This window comes from Ahaetulla prasina, chromosome 2 (assembly GCF_028640845.1).
Source record: "Ahaetulla prasina isolate Xishuangbanna chromosome 2, ASM2864084v1, whole genome shotgun sequence".
NCBI lineage: Eukaryota > Metazoa > Chordata > Lepidosauria > Squamata > Colubridae > Ahaetulla > Ahaetulla prasina.
This window is the reverse complement of record NC_080540.1, coordinates 24,214,076-24,236,269: the sequence shown is the minus strand read 5'-3', so window position 1 is coordinate 24,236,269 and position 22,194 is coordinate 24,214,076. Positions and strand designations below refer to the sequence as shown.

Genomic DNA, 22,194 nt, shown 5'->3' with positions numbered 1-22,194 from the left:
TCAGGCCACTAGATGGGGCTAGAAAGTCACCACAGTATATAAAATTATATGGTGTGGCATGACACTCCCTTCCGAGTATTAACCGAAACCACTATTTGAGTTTGGAGATGGTAGCATTAGGTGAGTTGCTATTGCTTTTTTGCTGATATGGTCATCGATGTGGTGGTGCCACTGCAGTTCCCGATGAGGCTTCTGGGAACTTGACAATGATCTAAGACCTGAATATAACATCCCATTGCTATTCTCTAATGTACTTGTCAGCATGCTGCTAACTAGGAGGTTGATTTCTTCCAATATAACTTCTTACACCATCTCCATCCTCATCATCCTCTGTACGTCCAGGTCAATCGACTGGCATTTCATTTGATGTGGACTGAATTTTCATCATTTCTTTTTTTTTATTGAAAAAGTTTTACAAATTTTTTTTCAGCAATTATCCCCCCCTCCCTCCGCCCTCCCCCCTCCCCTCTCCCTTCCCCCTCCCCTCGACCCTTCCCCTCCCCCCCCCCCCGGACTTCCCAGAGCAAAATACAGGGTATTGCATCTAACAATCATAAGGTAAAATACAACAATAAACTATCACCCATAACTTCTCCTTTCCCATTTGCAACCTTAACTCCCTTTCCCTTTTAAACAAATACACTAATACAGTACAATTTACTAAGCTAGAATTAGTTCCCAACAACTAATTTCTGACAGTATACAATAATATGAGCAGAAGCCAATAACAAAACTTAATTCTTAATAAATGATTTCTAGCAATATATCATATCAGAAGCAAACACCAAATATTGGTTGGATCACTATGCTCCTTCACTTTCTCCCCCAGCAACAGATTTCAATGAGATTCTTGTTAGGAATTTTTTCCTAATACCAGGACTTTAAATACAATGCTATTTACTACAGTATAACATCGCCAAAAGCTTTCATTTTTCCTTCTTATTTCGGTTCACTTATTCCTTTCTTCCTCACCAACAGATTTAAATGAGATTCTTGTTAGGGAATTTTTTTCCCTAATACCAGGACTTTAAATACAATGCTATTTACTACAGTATAACATCGCCAAAAGCTTTCATTTTTCCTTCTTATTTCGGTTTACTTATTCCTTTCTTCCGCACCAACAGACTTAAATGAGATTCTTGTTAGGGAATTTTTTTCCCTAATACCAGGACTTTAAATACAATGCTATTTACTACAGTATAACATCGCCAAAAGCTTTCATTTTTCCTTCTTATTTCGGTTCATTTATTCCTTTCTTCCTCACCAACAGATTTAAATGAGATTCTTGTTAGGGAATTTTTTTTCCTAATACCAGGACTTTAAATACAATGCTATTTACTACAGTATAACATCGCCAAAAGCTTTAATTTTTATTTCTTGTTTCGGTTGACTTATTCCTTTCTTCCTCACCAACAGATTTAAATGAGATTCTTGTTAGGGAATTTTTTTTCCTAATACCAGGACTTTAAATACAATGCTATTTACTACAGTATAACATCGCCAAAAGCTTTCATTTTTCCTTCTTGTTTCGGTTTTTTTTTTTGTTTGTTTACATTTATATCCTGCCCTTCTCCGAAGACTCAGGGCGGCTTACAGTGTATAAGGCAATAGTCTCATTCTATTTGTATATTTTTACAAAGTCAACTTATTGGCCCCCCCCCAACAATCTGGGTCCTCATTTTACCTACCTTATAAAGGATGGAAGGCTGAGTCAACCTTGGGCCGGGCTTGAACCTGCAGTAATTGCAGGCTACTGTGTTCTAATAACAGGCTCTAACAGCGTGAGCTATTCCGGGCTCTCCTGAGCTATTCCGGCCCACTTATTCCTTTTGTAAGGTCCCAAAAGTTTCCCTAAACCACTGAGATGCCAAAGAGAGTAAGACTCAAGACGAGGCTTGCAAAAAATATCAGCTTTTTATTTATGGCCAAAGTAAAAAGTTTGGGTGACATAACTGTATCCCAAACATAGAGACATAATGCATGTAAGGAATAGCCACACCCCTGCGAGAGTGGCTCAGAGTATTATATACATTGTACCCCATTAGAAACAAAGTTTACCCAGTCAGAGACAAAGGATCATTACCAATGTGATCTTTAAAGCAGCGGTCACCAACTGGTGGTCTGTGGACCACTGGTGGTCCATGAGAAAATTTTGGTGGTCCATGAGAAAATTTTGGTGGTCCATGAGAAAATTTTGGTGGTCCATGAGAAAATTTTGGTGGTCCATGAGAAAATTTTGGTGGTCCATGAGAAAATTTTGGTGGTCCATGAGAAAATTTTGGTGGTCCATGAGAAAATTTTGGTGGTCCATGAGAAAATTTTGGTGGTCCATGAGAAAATTTTGGTGGTCCATGAGAAAATTTTGGTGGTCCATGAGAAAATTTTGGTGGTCCATGAGAAAATTTTGGTGGTCCATGAGAAAATTTTGGTGGTCCATGAGAAAATTTTGGTGGTCCATGAGAAAATTTTGGTGGTCCATGAGAAAATTTTGGTGGTCCATGAGAAAATTTTGGTGGTCCATGAGAAAATTTTGGTGGTCCATGAGAAAATTTTGGTGGTCCATGAGAAAATTTTGGTGGTCCATGAGAAAATTTTGGTGGTCCATGAGAAAATTTTGGTGGTCCATGAGAAAATTTTGGTGGTCCATGAGAAAATTTTGGTGGTCCATGAGAAAATTTTGGTGGTCCATGAGAAAATTTTGGTGGTCCATGAGAAAATTTTGGTGGTCCATGAGAAAATTTTGGTGGTCCATGAGAAAATTTTGGTGGTCCATGAGAAAATTTTGGTGGTCCATGAGAAAATTTTGGTGGTCCATGAGAAAATTTTGGTGGTCCATGAGAAAATTTTGGTGGTCCATGAGAAAATTTTGGTGGTCCATGAGAAAATTTTGGTGGTCCATGAGAAAATTTTGGTGGTCCATGAGAAAATTTTGGTGGTCCATGAGAAAATTTTGGTGGTCCATGAGAAAATTTTGGTGGTCCATGAGAAAATTTTGGTGGTCCATGAGAAAATTTTGGTGGTCCATGAGAAAATTTTGGTGGTCCATGAGAAAATTTTGGTGGTCCATGAGAAAATTTTGGTGGTCCATGAGAAAATTTTGGTGGTCCATGAGAAAATTTTGGTGGTCCATGAGAAAATTTTGGTGGTCCATGAGAAAATTTTGGTGGTCCATGAGAAAATTTTGGTGGTCCATGAGAAAATTTTGGTGGTCCATGAGAAAATTTTGGTGGTCCATGAGAAAATTTTGGTGGTCCATGAGAAGGAAGGGTAGTGAGAAGTTGACTCATCCATTTGGTAGAGCTGAAATAGTGGTCAAAATTCCAACTTGGGGTCTGTTTCAGCCTCTTAGTGCAGAGCTTTGGGCTAAGGCTGGAGGGAAGTGCCGCTGGTGGCAAAAAGCCGGAGGGTCTTGTTCCAGTGGGACTCCCTCATGGCCTGGAACTGGCTGAATATCGCAGCCCGCTGAGCCTCCTTCTCAGTCAGATCCAACTTGAACTGAGCCAGCTGTTTTCCCAACTCTTTCTCATGGTGGCTGCTTAGCTCCAACAACTGCCTCCCTAAGGAGCCTGGGCAGGGAGGTGAGGAGTGGCTGGCAGGGTAGGAGTGAGTAAAAGCCAGTGAGGCACCCCTCGATGTGGGTGACATTGATTTGGCCACCCCCACCCAGTCACATGACCACCTAGCCACGCCCATCCAGCTGGTCATTAGGCAGATTGTATTAGTGATCCATGGGATTTAAAACTATGAATTTAGTGGTCCCTGAGGTCCGAAAGGTTGAGGACCCCTGCTTTAAAGTGTTCTCCATAGATAAGGTGGGCAGGCCCCTGTCCACCTTATATATTTATTTATTTTGTCACAACAATATATGTAGGAATCATACAAAAGATTATATAGTATATAAACATATATGGGTAAATATAAGGAGGTATAAGCATATATATATAAAGAAGAAAAGAAAAACAATAGGACAGGAACGGTAGGCACGTTTGTGCGCTTATGCACGCCCCTTATGGTCCTCTTAGGTATGGGGTGAGGTCAATAGTAGAAAGTTTTTGGATAAAGCTTTTAGGATTATGGGAAGAGACCACAGAGTCAGGTAAAGTGTTCCAAGCGCTGATGATTCTGTTACAGAAGTCATATTTTCTGCAATCTAGATTAAAGCGGTTGACATTAAGTTTAAATATATGGAGCATTCCTATAGCCTTGTGTAGGGGCTGTTTCCCTCCCTGGCCAAGTTGTTTATTCAGCAGAATGCTTTCAGGATTCAGAATTTATGAGACAGAAAAACTCCCTACTCTGGTTCCTTTATCTATGGGGCCTGATATTCCTTGGCTAACACTTTCTTCTATATTTTCAAGGATGGGCCTAGCTTTGAAGTGAGACGCAGAAGCAAGATACAAACTTTGCACTAATGCCAACCAGTATTAAGGTTACAATTTACTAAGCTAGAATTAGTTCCCAACAACTAATTTCTGACAGTATACAATAATATGAGCAGAAGCCAATAACAAAACTTAATTCTTAATAAATGATTTCTAGCAGTATATCATATCAGAAGCAAACACCAAATATTGGTTGGATCACTATGCTCCTTCACTTTCTCCCCTTGCAACAGAATCCAATGAGATTCTTGTTTGGAATTTTATTTTCCTAATACCAGTATTTTATATACAGTACAATTTACTAAGCTAGAATTAGTTCCCAACAACTAATTTCTGACAGTATACAATAATATGAGCAGAAGCCAATAACAAAACTTAATTCCTAATAAATGATTTCTAGCAATATATCATATCAGAAGCAAACACCAAATATTGGTTGGATCACTATGCTCCTTCACTTTCTCCCCCAGCAACAGATTTCAATGAGATTCTTGTACGGAATTTTATTTTCCTAATACCAGTACTTTATATACAGTACAATTTACTAACATTGCCAAAAGCTTCCCAATCAAGGAGCCCCCTCCTGGCCTGCCATGGGAAACGCACCATTTCTCTGCTCTTGGCATGAGCACCTTCCGTGCACAGAAAATCCACCAGGGGGGGAACTTCAGCTTTGGGCCTTACAAGTTGGGAAGGCAGTGACATCATTCAGTTTTTGCCTTTCTAGGATACTGGACTCTCTCTCACTTTAACCCTTTGAACTTTGCAGGAGTTTACAAAGGCGGAAAACAGAATCCAAAGGTAGAAAAGGTGGGTGTCTTTGTATGTATGTTTTCTCGTAGAAAGGGAGACAGAGAGTTCTCGCTCTAAAAAAGGGCAAGAGACACATGCCTAGTCCTCATCCAAGTTCAGTTTTTTTGAGTATCAGGAGTGGGAGACTCCCCCAGATCCCATATTCCCCTACCCTCCCCTTCCCCTGATTGTAAGAGGCACTTGGGGGAAAGCAGAGACCACGCACGCTGCCCTCGGGAATAAATCGAGATCCTCAGGAATGAAAGTGGTGGGGGGGAGAACTTGAGGAGTCATTCACACCCCATTTCCTGGTGAAAGCTCCTGTGTAGGGGGAGAGCTTGCATGGGAAATCTCAAGAAGGAAATAAGAAATATATTTGCAAGGAAGGGAGGCAAAAGATGATGCCTACATTCTCACTGTGTGCTGGATGACACTAAACTGGGTTTGGATGCCCTGCAGTTCAGTTTGCCTTAGGGAATTAGTAACCCAGCATCCTAAACCAGGGTCAATTGACTAGCATTTCAATTTATGTGAAATGGAGTTTCATGCCTTGATCTACACATTTGGAAAGCAAGTCTCTCCTTGTGAGTAAAAAGAAATTGAAATGATCCAAAATGCCAAATACAGTGAATTTTCTCGATAGAAGTCATCACTTTACCAGCTCAGAGAATACTTCTTCTATGTGGGGATGAGTGTTGATGAATGGTCCAATCCACTACTTTCTAGTTGTTTGAATATATTCAATATAGATATAAGAGAATTACAAAATGGAGGTCATTTGTTCATCTTCTTTAGGTATTTAAACAAAGAAGAAAACAAAGAAATAAACCTTATTTGTTTGGCTAAGAGGACTGTAGGTATTCCCATGGCTAGGTGATCATTGCTATGAATGTGTGGGAAGCCCCCTTCCCCCGGAAGAATGAAATATTTGGGGGAATATTAAAAAGAAGCATAATATTTTATTTCCCCTAAGGGAGAAATGGAGAAGCATGATCTTAATGGAGGCAGAAACCAGCCTCAGTCTCCCTGTCCCAAGCGGAACCTGAGGAGGCCAGCTTTTTGAAGTGCAGATTTGGTAATCCATTCGGAAAGACTTGGTCAGGCAGAAACATCAGATAAACAACACAATTTTATTTATTTTATTTATTTATAATTGAATTTGTATACCGCCCTTCTCCCGAATGACTCAGGGCGGTTAACAGCCAGTTTAAAAAACACAATAAATACAAATTAAAAACACAATAAAATTAATATAATTTGTGGCCAAAATATTAAAAAACTAACAATAATAATAAAACTAAAACCCCATTAAAAACTACATTTTTAGGCTAGCCCTGCTCGATGGAATAAAAAAGTCTTCAGCTCACGGCGGAAGGTCCGAAGGTCGGGGAGTTGGCGAAGCCCCGGAGGCAACTCATTCAGAGGGCAGGAGCCCCCACAGAGAAGGCCCTTCCCCTGGGGGCCGCCAGTCGACATTGTTTAACTGATGGTACCCCGAGGAGGCCCTCCCTGTGGGAGCGAACAGGTCGATGGGAGGCTGTTGGTGGCAGTAGGCGGTCCTGTAAATAGCCCGGTCCTAAGCCATGGAGTGCTTTAAAAGTGGTAACCAACACCTTGAATTGCACCCGAAAGACCACGCACAGGAGAGGTGTTACATGGGAGCCACGAGGTGCTCCCTCTATCACCTGCGCAGCTGCATTCTGGACCAGTTGGAGCTTCCGGGTGCTCTTCAAGGGGAGCCCCATGTAGAGAGCATTGCAGTAGTCCAGGCGGGATGTAACAAGGGCATGAGTGACTGTGCAAAGGGAAACCCGGTCTAGAAAGGGACGCAACTGGCGAATCAGGCGAACCTGATAAAAAGCCCCCCGGGGACAGTCGTCAAATGGTCTTCTAGAGACATCCGTGCATCCAGGAGGACGCCTAAATTGCGAACCCTTTCCGTGGGGGCCAACGACTCGCCCCCAACAATCAGCAATGGAGTAAGCTGGCTGTACCGGGAAGCCAGCATCCACAGCCATTCGGTCTTGGAGGGGTTGAGCCGAAGCCTGTTTCTCCCCATCCAGACCCCTACGGCTTCCAGACACCGGGACATCACTTTGACGGCCTCATTGGGGTGGTCTGGGGTGGAAATGTACAGCTGGGTGTCATCAGCGTACAGGTGACATCCCACCCCAAATTAAGCCAAAGGTTGACCAAATTATCTCAGACAAACACCTAGGATTTGCATTTCCCCTTTTCCCTATAGAGCCAACCATGACCCCTACATGACGCCATAGGCATCCAGAAGGTATAAAATCCACCCACTCTAAACTCCATTTTGTCAGCTGTCCCAGAATCACATGTGGTTGGTGGATCTGCTTCAACAATAAGTGGAACCTTTCTTTCCAATTGGCCTCCAGCCTCCATTTTACTTCCAGCGCCTTCCTCCTGTATTGGAACTGAACCAGATGGATATAGTCATGGCTGAAATTCTTGCCCCCCCCCCAGAAATTTTTCCAGAAAATCAAGTATTTCTCACAGAAAAGTATTGCATTAACACATGTTTTGCTATACACATGTTTATTCCCTTTTTGTGTATTGGAACAAAAAAAAGGCAGGGAAAAAAGCAAATTGGACATAATGTCACACAAAACTCCAAAAATGGGCTGGACAAAATTATTGGCACTCTTTCAAAATTGTGGATAAATAAGATTGTTTCAAGCATGTGATGCTCCTTTAAACTCACCTGGGGCAAGTAACAGGTGTGGGCAATATAAAAATCACACCTGAAAGCAGATAAAAAGGAGAGAAGTTCACTTAGTCTTTGCATTGTGTGTCTGTGTGTGCCACACTAAGCATGGACAACAGAAAGAGGAGAAGAGAACTGTCTGAGGACTTGAGAACCAAAATTGTGGAAAAATATCAACAATCTCAAGATTACAAGTCCATCTCCAGAGATCTAAATTTGCCTTTGTCCACAGTGTGTGACATTATCAAGAAGTTTGCAACCCATGGCACTGTAGCTCCCTGGGCATGGACGGAAGAGAAAAATTGATGAAAGGTTGCAACGCAGGATAGTCCGGATGGTCGATAAGCAGCCCCAAACAAGTTCCAAAGAAATTCAAGCTGTCCTGCAGGCTCAGGGAGCATCAGTGTCAGCGTGAACTATCCGTTGACATTCAAATGAAATGAAACACTATGGCAGGAGACCCAGGAGGACCCCACTGCTGACACAGAGACATAAAAAAGCAAGACTACAGTTTGCCAAAATGTACTTGAGTAAGCCAAAATCCTTCTGGGAAAACGTCTTGTGGACAGATGAGACCAAGACAGAGCTTTTTGGTAAAGCACATCATTCTACTGTTTACCGAAAACAGAATGAGGCCTACAAAGAAAAGAACACAGTACCTACAGTGAAATATGGTGGTGGTTCAATGATGTTTTGGGGTTGTTTTGCTGCCTCTGGCACTGGGTGCCTTGACTGTGTGCAAGGCATTATGAAATCTGAGGATTACCAAAGGATTTTGGGTCACACTGTAGAGCCCAGTGTCAGAAAGCTGGGTTTGCATCTGAGATCTTGGGTCTTCCAGCAGGACAATGACCCCAAACATACATCAAAAAGCACCCAGAAATGGATGGCAACAAAGCGCTGGAGAGTTCTGAAGTTGCCAGCAATGAGTCCAGATCTAAATCACATTGAACACCTGTGGAGAGAGCTTAAAATTGCTGTTGGGAAAAGGTGCCCTTCCAACAAGAGAGACCTGGAGCAGTTTGCAAAGGAAGAATGGTCCAAAATTCCAGGTGAGAGGTGTAAGAAGCTCATTGATGGTTATAGGAAGCGATTGATTTCAGTTATTTTTTCCAAAGGGTGTGCAACAAAATATTAAGTTAAGGGTGCCAATAATTTTGTCCAGCCCATTTTTGGAGTTTTGTGTGACATCATGTCCAATTTGCTTTTTTTCCTGCCTTTTTTTGTTTTGTTCCAATACACACAAAGGGAATAAACATGTGTATAGCAAAACATGTGTTAATGCAATACTTTTCTGTGAGAAATACTTGATTATCTGGAAAAAATTCTGGGGTGCCAACACTTTCGGCCATGACTGCATTTCTTCCAAGAAATGAAAAAGCATTTGGAGATACACAACTTTCCTTGCACTAATTTAGAATTGTGTCATAGGACAGAGAAAGAATGGCAAGCCTTCCTTTAGCAAGTGGGGGAACTGGAAAAGGCCCTTCCGGTGCTCAGTCTGGAGTCCACGGGGAGATCTTGGCAAGAACTGGGCAGAAGATGCTGGAAGAAGGAACCATCGTTTCACAAGTTCAGGCTTGGAATTTCAGGAATGTCCAATATCAGGAGGATGAGGGTCCCCGAGGACTTTGCAGCCGACTGCACTACTTTTGTAGTCGATGGTTGAGTCCAGACAAGCACACAAAAGCGCAGATGCTGGACCTGGTTGTTCTGGAGCGGTTCCTGGCCCTTCTGCCCCTGCAGATGGAGAGCTGGGTGCGGGAGTGTGGAGCAGAGACCAGCTCCCAGGCGGTGGCCCTGGTGGAAGGCTTTCTCCTGAGCCAGGCGGAGGAGAAGAAGGAGCAGGTTGAGTTGCAGGTGAGAGGACTTCCTCTTGGGACTCCAGAAAAAGTTGAATATAATAAACAATAAGTTCACAGTTTGAATCCTTTTCATAGTTTTATTAAGCTTATCAAGCTATAAAATACAAAAAAAATGAAAATAGTAGGAAATGGGGCGTTTATTTACATTTATATCTCGCCCTTCTCCGAAGACTCAGGGCGGCTTACACTATGTTAGCAATAGTCTTCATCCTATTTGTATATTTATATACAAAGTCAACTTATTGCCCCCAACAATCTGGGTCCTCATTTTACCTACCTTATAAAGGATGGAAGGCTGAGTCAACCTTGGGCCTGGTGGGACTAGAACCTGCAGTAATTGCAAGCAGCTGTGTTAATAACAGTCTTAACAGTCTGAGCCACAAGAGGCCCATGTAGGGGAAAGGGGGAAAAGAGAAAGAAAAACATTGACTTTTTTTAAGCGCAGTCACATAAAATGATAACATTAAAGGTTCAATGTTTTACTTTTTCATATTTAATATGTACTAGCAAATTCTGTAACAATAAACTTATGTAATCAGCAAACTTCAATCAAAGTTTCATTTTTTTCCAGCTCAAGAACAAAATTCAGCAATGATTCCAAAGTAGAAATAAGGTTGGGTTTGGTCTTCTCTTTAACTAAAGCAGTTATTTTTTCCATCTCTGCTTGTTCCATCAGTTTGTCCAACCACTTTTTCATTTGGCAATTAAAGTATCTTTCCGCTTTTATGCACGCAGTGTTCTTGCTGCTCTCAATGTATATAACAGCAAAATTCAAGATTGTTTTTCAATTTCTTTGTCTATTAAACCTAAAAGAAAAGTCTCTGGTTTGATTTTCATATCCACTTTGAGAAACTTCTGCAGTAAAATAAAAAACTTACCCTAGTATTTTTTTGCTTTATCACAAGTGAAGCAGAGTTGGTCAAAAGTTCCTTTTTTTACATTTTCTCCTATTTCAAGTCCTTCGCAATGGAGATCAGAGATCCTGAGAGAAAGAGGCATCCCTCAGATCTCCCTCAAGAACTGTCTTTCAGGGGGATCCCTCAGGAAGATCCAATTCAGGACACCTCAGGAGGTAATATAAGGTCCTTCTTCTCTGATAAATCCTAACTTTCTCACCTTCTCTGGGTCTTCTCTTCTATAGCGGACCTCCTCCCATTTTACTAATTATGCTTTTTGAAATTCTGTCTCCCACACAGGGGAGAATAGAAGGAAGTTGACTCTTTGTTTTGGGGGAACAGAAACCAGGATTGAACCTCCAACTCAGGTAAGAGAAGAACATTCATCTACTAGATTTATATTTTCCATTTCCCTCAGGAAATCAGAGGATGTAGACAGCACAGGTAGTAGTCGTAAGTGTGAAAAATGGGGATGTCATTTTTTCGCTGCTGTGTAACTTTGAACAGTCACTAAAAACTAAAAACTGTTGTTAGTTAAGAACTACATGTAGTGTGTTCTGCCATTTTTCCCTCTGCTTTTGGTTGGAGATTCTTTTTATTCTTTTGCTAATTACTGTGTTTACCTGAAAATAAGACCCAGTCTTATATTCTCTTAATAATAATAATAATAATAATAATTATTATTATTATTATTATTATTATTATTATTATTATTATTATTATTATTATTATTATTTAATTTTTATACCGCCCTTCTCTCGAAGGACTCAGGGCGGTGAACAAGCAGGTAAAATAATACAATACATTACAATAAAAAACATTTTTTTAAAAACTTATTCAATAAAGCCTAAGTTTAAAAATACAATACAAATTATAAAATAAACCCCAATAAAATCCATGTTTAAAAACCCTATTAAGCCAGTTCTGCTCGAAAGAATAGATATGTTTTAAGCTCGCGGCGAAAGGTCCGGAGGTCAGGAAGTTGTCGAAGTCCTGGGGAAGCTCATTCCAGAGGGTAGGTGCCCCCACAGAGAAGGCTCTCCCCCTGGGGGCCGCCAGCCTACACTGTTTGGCTGACGGCACCCTGAGAAGACCCTCTCTATGGGAGCGTACCGGCCAGTGGGAGGCATGTGGTAACAGAAGGCGGTCCCGAAGATATCCCGGTCCTATGCCATGGAGCGCTTTAAAGGTGGTAACCAACACCTTGAAGTGCATTCGGAAAACCACAGGTAGCCAGTGCAGCCTGCGCAGGATCGGTGTTAGGCCGCGAAATAGCACTCAGCTTATTTTTGGGGGTGTCTTATTTTTTTCGCATACAGGAAGTGGGGAGCCTGCTGGCCCAGCCCTCTCCTGCTTGCCTTCAGATGCAGTGGCCCAACTTTTAAGCACACCCAGGTCTCCACTTGCCCTGCTTGCTGGGCCTGCTGTTGCCGGTACACTTTTGGCCGCTGGCTACCAAGGGGCTGCCTGTGCCTCTGTTGGCCTCCTGGTAGCGCTACTTTCGGCCATCCTGCAGGGCTGCTCCTATCTGCTGCGGAGTGAGTCATCCCAGATCTTTGAGTTCCAGAGTGCCCCCCTGCTGCAGGTGGAGCTGCGACGTCCACATTGCCCTGCACAGCCAGTATGAGAGGTAGCACCCTCCAGGGCCCAAATAGTGCCAGGGTCAACTTATAGCCCGATGCCTGCAGTAGACCTGCAGGAAGGCGCTCAGCAGGCTAAAGGTGGTGGGTAAGGCAGTGTGGATCCAGCAAGTGGCTGCTGGCAAAGGGGCTCTGACAGGCCAGAAGTGGGAGGGTGCTCCGGAGGTCGTAGATCTCGGCCGACTCGCCCTAGGCCAGACAAGAGCAGCCCAGCAGTGTGGCCGAGAGCAGCGTTGCCAGGAGGGCAAAGAGTTCCCGTGAAGCCAGCAGCACCAGAGGCAGTCGCTCATGCCAGTTGCTGCAAGGGAGTGGCGAGTGCGTCAAAGGGGAAAAGCAGGATACAGCTTACAGCAGCTGCCTGAAATGTGCTTGCAGCAATTGCTGGACACGAAGTGGGCAGCCCCATGCCTCTTTCTCCGCCTGCTGCCAGTGCTGTCCCTGCATGTTTTGGAAGAGAAATAAAAAAATAAATAAATCCTGCAGTCTCTCATCGTTGCTGTACAAAGCTGAGCACAGGCAACAACAGCTGTGCAGTGCAAGGGGCAGCGCGCAAGTCCACTTTTTATTTTTGATGCACTCACCACTCACAGCAGCTAGGACCGCTGGAGGGGGGGCACTGGCAGAAGGTAGAGGCTGGCTTCTCCCCCCCATTCTTTTCTCCTCTGCTTCAGCCCAGCCTAGCCCTCCATCCAGCAGCTAAGGATGAGGAGCACACCGTCCTCTCTCTCCCTCCCTCTTTCTCTCTCTCTCCCCCTCTCCCTCCCTGAGAACTGTGTGGGGAGAGGGGAAAGACATCAAGGGGACGCTGGCAAGACACTCTTGGCAAAGGACGAAATGTCCCCGCTCCAGAACCCAGAATTTTAAGACAGAAAAGTGAAAGGGGGAAGACAATTTCAAAGGCCCTGGAGAAAAAGAGCAAAGCTCTTCTGAAGTGGATCCCAAGGCCAACACTGCGAGAAGCAATCTGCTTCTCCACCCAGAACCTCATGGGCTTTGTGGAACCATAGGTGGAAGGGGAGCCTGGCCTTCCTCGACCACCTCCAAGTGGGCAACAATAGCTGTGCCTTCTCCCCTCCAAAACATGCCAGGATGTAATCTGAATAATATCGGTGGTGAAAGGCTTCCCAAAAAAGGGGCCAAGAAATGGGAAGGGCGCACGGACTCGCAGTGCTTTGTTTTGATTTAGGCGCTGCTGCTGACTTGGAAAGAATGGCTTTTGCATGCCGTGTCACCCGAGAGGTCTCATGGAGAGGCGGCCGAGCCCCTCAGCTTCTCTCCCATGTTTCTCCTGTGCTTTAGCCTAGCCTCGCCCTATGATTTATATTGATATATTGACCATCAATTGTGTTGTAAATGTTGTACCTTGATGAACGTATCTTTTCTTTTATGTACACTGAGAGCATATGCACCAAGACAAATTCCTTGTGTGTCCAATCACACTTGGCCAATAAAATTCTATTCTATTCTATTCTATTCTATTCTATTCTATTCTATTCTATTCTATTCTATTCTATTCTATTCTGTCACCCTCCGAAGAGGGAGGCCAAAGTTCAAAGGGGATGGGAGGGCCAGGACAAATCTGAAAGAAACAGACTATTCCTTCCATGCTGGTTTCCGTGAGCAAGCCCAGGGAACAGCTGGAGAAGAGGCAGCCCTAGTTGGACGGCAGGAGCCAAACGTGCACAGGCTTGGGTGTGGCACCATCCCACCCTGTCCCTTGGCTTCACTCGCCTCGCGCAGGCACCAGCAACAACTAGAGGTGTGGGGGTGAGTGGGGGAGGCATGTGATCCGGCCCACAGCTGCGGGTGTTAGGAAACTGTTATTGCCCAAATGGTTGGCCAGGAAATATATAAACCAACGTTGTGTGTTTGTAGTTAAAAGTATTATGTAGCTTTAAAAACTTTGTTGCATCATCATGCATTCTGATTGGCTGAGCTCTGTAGCCAATGTACTTAAGGAAAGCTGAATTTGTGGTGGACACTACAATACCATTTTTACCTGCTGATATGCTGCAACTCTATATTTGAGCTCTATGCATGATCATTGCTTGATCATGGCTGTTTACTGCTTCTTTAATATTTACTGACTGTTTTGTATTGAACTTTGTTTCTGAATGAAACTAAAGAAGATCTGGTTTGTTGTGTTTCTCTACGATTGGTAAGAAGACTTGATATTTGAAAAATATCCCTGGACTGACTTTATGTGTGTATGACCTGGATTGTTTTTGGACTATAATTTTGCTTTTTCCCTAAAAGTAAAATATTATTAATATTTGATCAAACTGTCATTGTCCACAATCATTCTCAGTTGCTATCATGCGTAATCTAAAGGGTACTCTGCTCAATAGTACACAACATTGTTTGTGAGACTAGATTACCCTTAACAAGCAAGGACGGACAGAGTGGCAGAGGGTTCCACGGCGCAACTGGTAGGCCAGATTGCGTACCTCGCCCACCCCACCTGCGCCTCTGCCAGTGCCGCTGCTATGACGGGCGGGGGTGGCACCACAGCGTAGCCCCTGCATTCTCAGCCCCTTCCCTCCAGCCTGGTCCTCCTGTTCCACCGCACATTCCGCACAAGCAAAGACAGATGGTGGGACAGATCACATGCCTCCCCCCACCCCGCGCAGGCTGCAGTTGCTTCCAGACACCATCTGGCCCTGTGCATGTGCTCTCCACCTTCTATGATGGCCATGCCCACTGCCCCACCCTCCCTGATGACGCAGAATCATTCAAGTTGATAAACCTGCCTAAAATATTTCTTTAGTCAAATGCTTTTATTCTGTCCATTTTGCCACCTAAACCTAAACCTATTCTTATTTTATTTTATTTATTTATTTTATTAAATTTTTATACCGCCCTTCTCCCGAAGGACTCAGGGCGGTGTACAGCCGGAATAAAATACAGAATATATACAATTAAAAGAAATTAAAATAAACTATTACTAAATGGCCGGTAATTTAAAAGATTTAAAAATTTAAAATATTACTAAAACCCCAATTTAAAATCCACTATTTATGCCAGTCCTGCTTGAATGAATAAATATGTTTTTAGCTCACGACGAAAGGTCCGAAGATCAGGCACTTGACGTAAGCCAGGGGGGAGTTCGTTCCAGAGCGTCGGTGCTCCCACAGAGAAGGCCCTACTCCTTCTTACTAAGCATAGCCACTTACCTCAGTGTCTATGTTTGCTTTGGGAATTTCAAAATAATAGGAAAGATCCTGCAATGCCTCCTCAGTCTGTTTTGTACTTTTTTTCCCTTTCAGGTGGGTCTTGTGTCCTTTGAGGCGGTGGCTGTGTATTTCTCAGAGGAGGAGTGGACTCAGCTGGATCCTCACCAAAAAGCTCTGCATTGGGAAGTCATGTTGGAGAATTATAAGAATGTGGCCTCTCTTGGTAAGAGTTTCCTACTCTCCAGTCAGAGAGTTCAGGAAGCCATTTTGTACTTAATGTCATTAGTTAGTAATTCCTATGAAAACATCTCTAAATAGATTTCTTCTCTTCAGAGGGAGAAAGAAATGTTGTGTTTTTCTACTGCTTCTAGGAAGGAAATAGGTCTAAAATGGCATTCTGCTTAGATGCATCCGATCCAATTTGTTTTTCTATTTCTATTTAAACATTTTAGTGACAAAGTAATTCCTTAGTTTGAGATAATGCCAAACTCCATCACACAGATTTCAACTATTTTGGTCCAGAAGCTTCCATATCATTCACGTTTTTTGACTTAATGACTTTTTCAAGGTTGTATGCCTCATCAATAGAGATATTATCATTTCTATATCATGCTATTATAAGGATACAAATATGCAGTATATATTAGAATTTGGCACAATTAATATGACTTCTGACAGAGTGATCGTTTTTCCTAACCTTTCTCTCACTTTCATTTCTTTTTCCCTTTGAAGGTGATAATGAGAATGACAATGAAGAATCTGGAGAATCAATCAAAGTGTTTAGACAAGGAGACCTAATGGAGAAACCTGCAATTCAAACAGAATTCCAAAGACAGGACAGAAACCTGTCAAGTAACAGGAATAAGGGAAGCTCGTCTTCAATTGTTGCTCAGATGCAGGAATTTATTGATCAACAAGGAAAACTAAAGAATAAATATACTGGGAAAGATGTAAGACTCTTCAAAGACACATTAGATGTAAATGGACCCTCTCCATCAAAAGCCAAAGGAGCAGCCAATATATGCGAAGACAAAGGGAAAAATTACAGTTGGATATTCACACTTTCTCAAGAAAATGGGTCTCTTGAGTCACAGAAAAGTTTTCACATGGGAGAGAAGTCAAATAAATACAATGAACATGGAAACAATATTGTTAATAAAAGGACATGCACAAGGGAGAAACCATATAAATGCATGGAGTGTGGAAAGGGCTTCAGAAGAAACAGTCATCTTACATGCCATCAAAGGATCCACACAGGGGAGAAGCCATATAAATGCATGGAGTGTGGAAAGAGCTTCAGAAGTAACAGTGACCTTACACCCCATCAAAGGATCCACACAGGGGAGAAACCATATCAATGCATGGAGTGTGGAAAGAGCTTCAGAACAAGCAAGGAACTTACATCCCATCAAAGGATCCATACAGGGGAGAAACCATATCAATGCATGGCGTGTGGAAAGGGCTTCAGAACAAGGAAGGAACTAACATCCCATCAAAGGATCCACACAGGGGAGAAGCCACATAAATGCATGGAGTGTGGTAAGAGCTTCACTACAAGTAGTAATCTTACAGCCCATCAAAGGACCCACACAGGGGAGAAACCATATAAATGTACGGAGTGTGCAAAGAGCTTTAGCCAAAAGGGCAGCCTTATTATCCATAAAAGGATCCACACAGGGGAGAAGCCATATAAATGCATGGAGTGTGGAAAGAGTTTCAGAACAAGCAATGAACTTGCATCCCATCAAAGGATCCATACAGGGGAGAAACCATATATATGCATGGAATGTGGAAAGGGCTTCAGAAGAAACAATAATCTTACATGCCATCAAAGGATCCACACAGGGGAGAAGCCATATAAATGCATGGAGTGTGGAAAGACCTTCAGAACAAGCAATGAACTTGCATCCCATCAAAGGATCCATACAGGAGAGAAACCATATATATGCATGGAATGTGGAAAGGGCTTCAGAAGAAACAATAATCTTCCATCCCATCAAAGGATCCACACAGGGGAGAAGCCATATGAATGCATGGAGTGTGGAAAGACCTTCAGAACAAGCAAGGAACTTACATCCCATCAAAGGATCCACACAGGGGAGAAACCATATCAATGCATGGAGTGTGGAAAGACCTTCAGAACAAGCAAGGAACTTACATCCCATCAAAGGATCCATACAGGGGAGAAGCCATATCAGTGCATGGCGTGTGGAAAGGGCTTCAGAACAAGCAATGCACTTACATCTCATCATAGGATCCATACAGGGGAGAAGCCATATCAGTGCATGGCGTGTGGAAAGGGCTTCAGAACAAGCAATGCACTTGCATCTCATCAAAGGATCCACACAGGGGAGAAGCCACATAAATGCATGGAGTGTGGTAAGAGCTTCAGTACAAGTAGTAATCTTACATCCCATCAAAGGACCCACACAGGGGAGAAACCATATAAATGTATGGAGTGTGCAAAGGGCTTTAGCCAAAAGGGCCACCTTATTACCCATAAAAGGATCCACACAGGGGAGAAGCCATATAAATGCATGGAGTGTGGAAAGGGCTTCAGAACAAGGAAGGAACTAACATCCCATCATAGGATCCACATAGTGTTGTGACCTAGGCTTCCTTAGTCATTACAAGACACAATTAGTCCCAAACAAACCTATTTTATTGTAACAGCTGAGAATTACCTCATTCCTAGATAAGTCCAAATTAATTGCAAGACCAGTCCTTCGGAAGAAGTCCTTCGGGATTATCACAAACTTTTATCTTCTTTGATACCCTGCCAAAGGCCTTACTTGGAAACAACCCTACGAAGTTCAGAAACACGAAACGCTGACTGGAAACAGAGTTATCAACCTTTCTTTCCTATAAAGAGCCCAAGTACCTTTGCTGCTCTTTTAAGCCTTATGGGAGGGGCCAATCATCTCCTGGTCTTACTCCCGAGTTGTCCCTTTTGCTTTAGCTTCTCTTGCCTTCTGGCAGCTCTGTGCATGCATGCACTAGGAACAGCCTCCTCCTGTTTCTCTGCCTCTCTTCTATCCGATTCTGGAGGCTTCGGAGTCCATGTATCATGCCTTGCGGCCATCTCTGCCTCCGAAGCAGAGTTTATCCAGGCCTTCCTCAGACCCCATGTTCGTCCCCACTCTCCTCACTGTCTGACTCTGCTGCCAGCTCCGCAGGCTGCTGGCGGATCACAACACACAGGGGAGAAGCCATATAAATGCATGAAGTGTGGAAAGAGCTTCAGAACAAGGAGTTATCTTACATCCCATCAAAGGATCCATACAAGGGTGAAGCCATATAAATGCTTGGAGTGTGGAAAGGGCTTCAGCACACCCCATAGTCCTATTTCCCAAAATATGATTCATAGACTGGAAAATCCCCCCCAAAAAGATACATTTGGGTGAGAATGTATGCTAATTATTGATTTAATGGGTTCTATGTATGGATTTCCAATTTACAGACTGAACTCTGAAAAGAGTTTTTCTGCGGTTCACCCTCCTGACAGCTGTAGAGATGAATTTAGTAATTAAAATAAAAACAATGGACATGTGTCATTATAATTATGATTTATACTGTTTTGAATGTATCAGTATATACACTATATAGGAGTATCATCCTGGAAGCTCACGGGTCGGTTGTGTCACATGCAGGACACACCCACCCCAGCTCCGCGAATAGGGAAACCGTCCCAATGCGTCCCATAATGGCAAAGTCACGCGGGGAGTTTGAAACCGGTGGTATATAGGTTTATTTTATTTTTTAGAAATGAGCTTCCTGTTCCCCAACTGTCATCATTCTCCCAGTTAATTATAGCTCTCAGAGGGATGTAATGACTTAACAGATGCTGCTTTCCTAAGCCCAAAAAATAATCAAATAGCACCCCTGGTATAGAACTGGGATCCCCAAAAGTAATTAAATTTGCATCCTCAGTGTAGTACTGAAACCTGAGTCAGCCGGTATCTTTGCAGAAACACTGAACATTATTCAGTCAAAGGCCTCATGATATGAGGGAATTGTCACATGCAGATCAATATAGAGCGTGTGGGAAGAGCTGAAAGGATGAACAATTCCTCTCTCACAAAAGGAGCCAGAAGCGCCCCAAGTGCTTGTGCAATTTTGTTTTCAAGCATTATGGCCACATTTTGCTCTTCTGTAGTGTGGTGAAGGCTAAGAAGTCCCCATTTGATTTAAATAAAATTAATTAAATATCAATGGTGTGGTTTTGTTCTAATCATCTATTATACTTATCTATTAAATTCTTTAGTTGCTTTAAAAATGTATTAACAAGATTTTTGAAAGGATTTGGAAGGGGCATATTTCAGAATTTGAGAGGCTGATACTGGTTTGAAGCTCAATTATCAGTAATAGTTCTGGGTCAAGCTGGACAATAAAGGGAGAAAAGAGCAGTGAAGTTAATTTCTTTTTTCTTTCCATAGACATTCTTTCTATCACTAATTGTAGCTAAATCTCTTTTCTTCCATTATCACCTCCCTATCCAAAGAATTGAGGCCTTTGAACTCTGGTGCTGGAGAAGACTCCTGCAAGTCCCTTGGACTGCAAGGCGAACAAACAAGTCAGTTCTAGAGGAGATCAACTCTGACTGCTCTTTAGAAGGCCAGATCCTGAAGATGAAACTGAAATACTTTGGCCACCTAATGAGAAAGAAGGACTCACTGGAGAAGAGCCTAATGCTGGGAAAGATTGAGGCCAAAAGAAGAAGGGGACGACAGAGAATAAGGTGGCTGGACGGAGTCACTGAAGCAGTAGGCATGAGTTTAAATGGACTCCAGAGGATGGTAGAGGATAGGAAGGCCTGGAGGAATGTTGTCCATGGGGTCACGATGGGTTGGACACGACTTCACAACTAACAACAAAAATCCAGAGAAATCTCTTCAAACTGTTGGAATCCTCAGGTTTTGTCCTTGGAGGAAAATTTGTATTAATCTTTTTCTGTTTATTCATGATCTGGTCCGGGTTCTTCCTTCCTTCTGAATGGCATTTTTGGGTCGTAGAGGTAAGGCAGAAGGGATAAGGCCTGTCACAAGCCAGAAGTTTATTTCAGGAGCTGCTAATGTATGGCCATCTTGCTCCTTTCCCCAGGCTCATACTTTGTCAGGGTGCACAGCTTTACTACCTGAGACAACCCAGGAGCAATAAGCAAACTGCTTTGTAAAAAATAGTGGTTTTATCTACAAAAAGAATATATAGTATACATACACGTACTATAGGCAGGAGTCAAACAATCAGTAAATTACAACAGGGAAGAACACATGGGGGGAGAGAGACACACCCGCTAACAGGGCCTCTTCTTATTATACAGTCTCTTAAAGGGATAACAGCCAAAAACCTTGCTGACTCATTCCCATCGTTACATCAGTGCATCATTTCATCATCGTAGCAGCTGGTCAGCTCTTAAATCACTATCCTGACATACTTCCTGTGATGTGTTGCCTATGTAATCCCTACACAAATCAGTGGTGATCCCCCCCATGGTACAATATTTATGTTCACTTTTCATTATTTGCCTTCCCTGATTTTATAAGTTTACCTTTTCTCTGAAATGAGATGCAAATGCTCCTAAAAGTGCTAAGTGTCTTAAACCTAGGAGTTGGTTCTGTTATTTGGGACAGTTGTTTCTTTGTTATTTTGCAGCCTCACTGATGGACATTGGGGGGGTTCAAGTGTTTTTGATAGAACAAGAATGCACGTCATATCATGTCCATTTGTTCTTGTTCTCTTTTGCCTCTCATTTCAACTCCTTCACTGTGTGGATCAGAGATCCTGAGGGAAGGAGGCTTCCATCAAATCTCCCCCAGGAACTGTACTTTTAAATACAATACTCTTTACTGCAGCATAACACTGCCAAAAGTAGTTGGATTGTGAAAGCTTCCTGATCAAGGGGAGCATGAGTGCCCTTTCCTGGTTTCCTGTGGGAAATGCACCACTCTCCACTTTTGGCCCACAGAAAATCCACCAGGGTGGTTGCCTCTGCAAAGAGAAGGGAACACCATGAACTTTGGCACTGGGCCACTGTTGCAGGTCTGGAAAATAGTGAGATCATAAGACTTGCCTTCCAAGGATGCTGGACTCCCTCTCTTTAACCACTTGAGCTTCGCAGGCAGTTAAAAAGGCCACAAGAACGTCTTAAAGGATAGCAAGCCAGAAGTGGAAAGGGCTGGTGTGTATATGTGGGGATGGGGAGTTTCTTCCCATATATAAGAAAAAATCAAAACCCCGTTATCTCCAATAAAATATTAACCATAAGAAAAAAAACCTTTGGAAATATTATCCATAAGGAAAAGCCTCAGAAAAGCCAAAAGACCAAGACTCTAATAAAAACCATCTGAAGCTCATTCACATTCCAGCCAGATGCCTAAAGAAAACATTGTAACAAGAAGCTAACTGCAAAGGGATGCAGGCACTTAAGGAGATAAGGAGCTTATTGAAAGAGGAATCCAACTATCTAGATGGCTTCATTCATAAGCAAAGCAAGTACTGCCTACAGAACTCGACTCATGCAGGATATTTCAAATATCAAACAGCAATTTTAACAGCTAACAAAAACATAGTGATAGGATTAGAGCAAGCAGCCGCTCACCCAAAAATCTAACCCAGGACATAGCCATCAGCCACGATAAGAATTAACATAACATAACATAACATAACATAACAGAGTTGGAAGGGACCTTGGAGGTCTTCTAGTCCAACCACCTGCCGA

At 42.8% G+C, this 22,194-nt stretch overlaps 1 protein-coding gene across 4 annotated transcripts in view; it reads left to right on the top strand.

Annotated features, from left to right (window-relative positions):
- The window catches only part of LOC131191548 (zinc finger protein 208-like), a 47,572-nt gene extending 27,886 nt beyond the window's left edge, over positions 1-19,686 (top strand). Inside the window, exons 1-7 of one of the 4 annotated variants that reach the window (XM_058169798.1) lie at positions 5,149-5,192; positions 8,744-8,954; positions 9,334-9,762; positions 10,725-10,839; positions 10,964-11,031; positions 15,570-15,699; positions 16,209-19,686. In XM_058169798.1, the coding sequence (XP_058025781.1) occupies positions 9,346-9,762; positions 10,725-10,839; positions 10,964-11,031; positions 15,570-15,699; positions 16,209-18,085 (2,607 nt within the window). In that variant the 5' untranslated portion in view covers positions 5,149-5,192; positions 8,744-8,954; positions 9,334-9,345 and the 3' untranslated portion in view covers positions 18,086-19,686. Of the gene's footprint in view, positions 1-5,148; positions 5,193-8,743; positions 8,955-9,333; positions 9,763-10,724; positions 10,840-10,963; positions 11,032-15,569; positions 15,700-16,208 lie in introns of those variants that run through there. The other 3 variants (XM_058169799.1, XM_058169797.1, XM_058169800.1) reach the window with 3 other exon arrangements.
- The last annotated feature ends 2,508 nt before the right edge of the window (positions 19,687-22,194 follow it).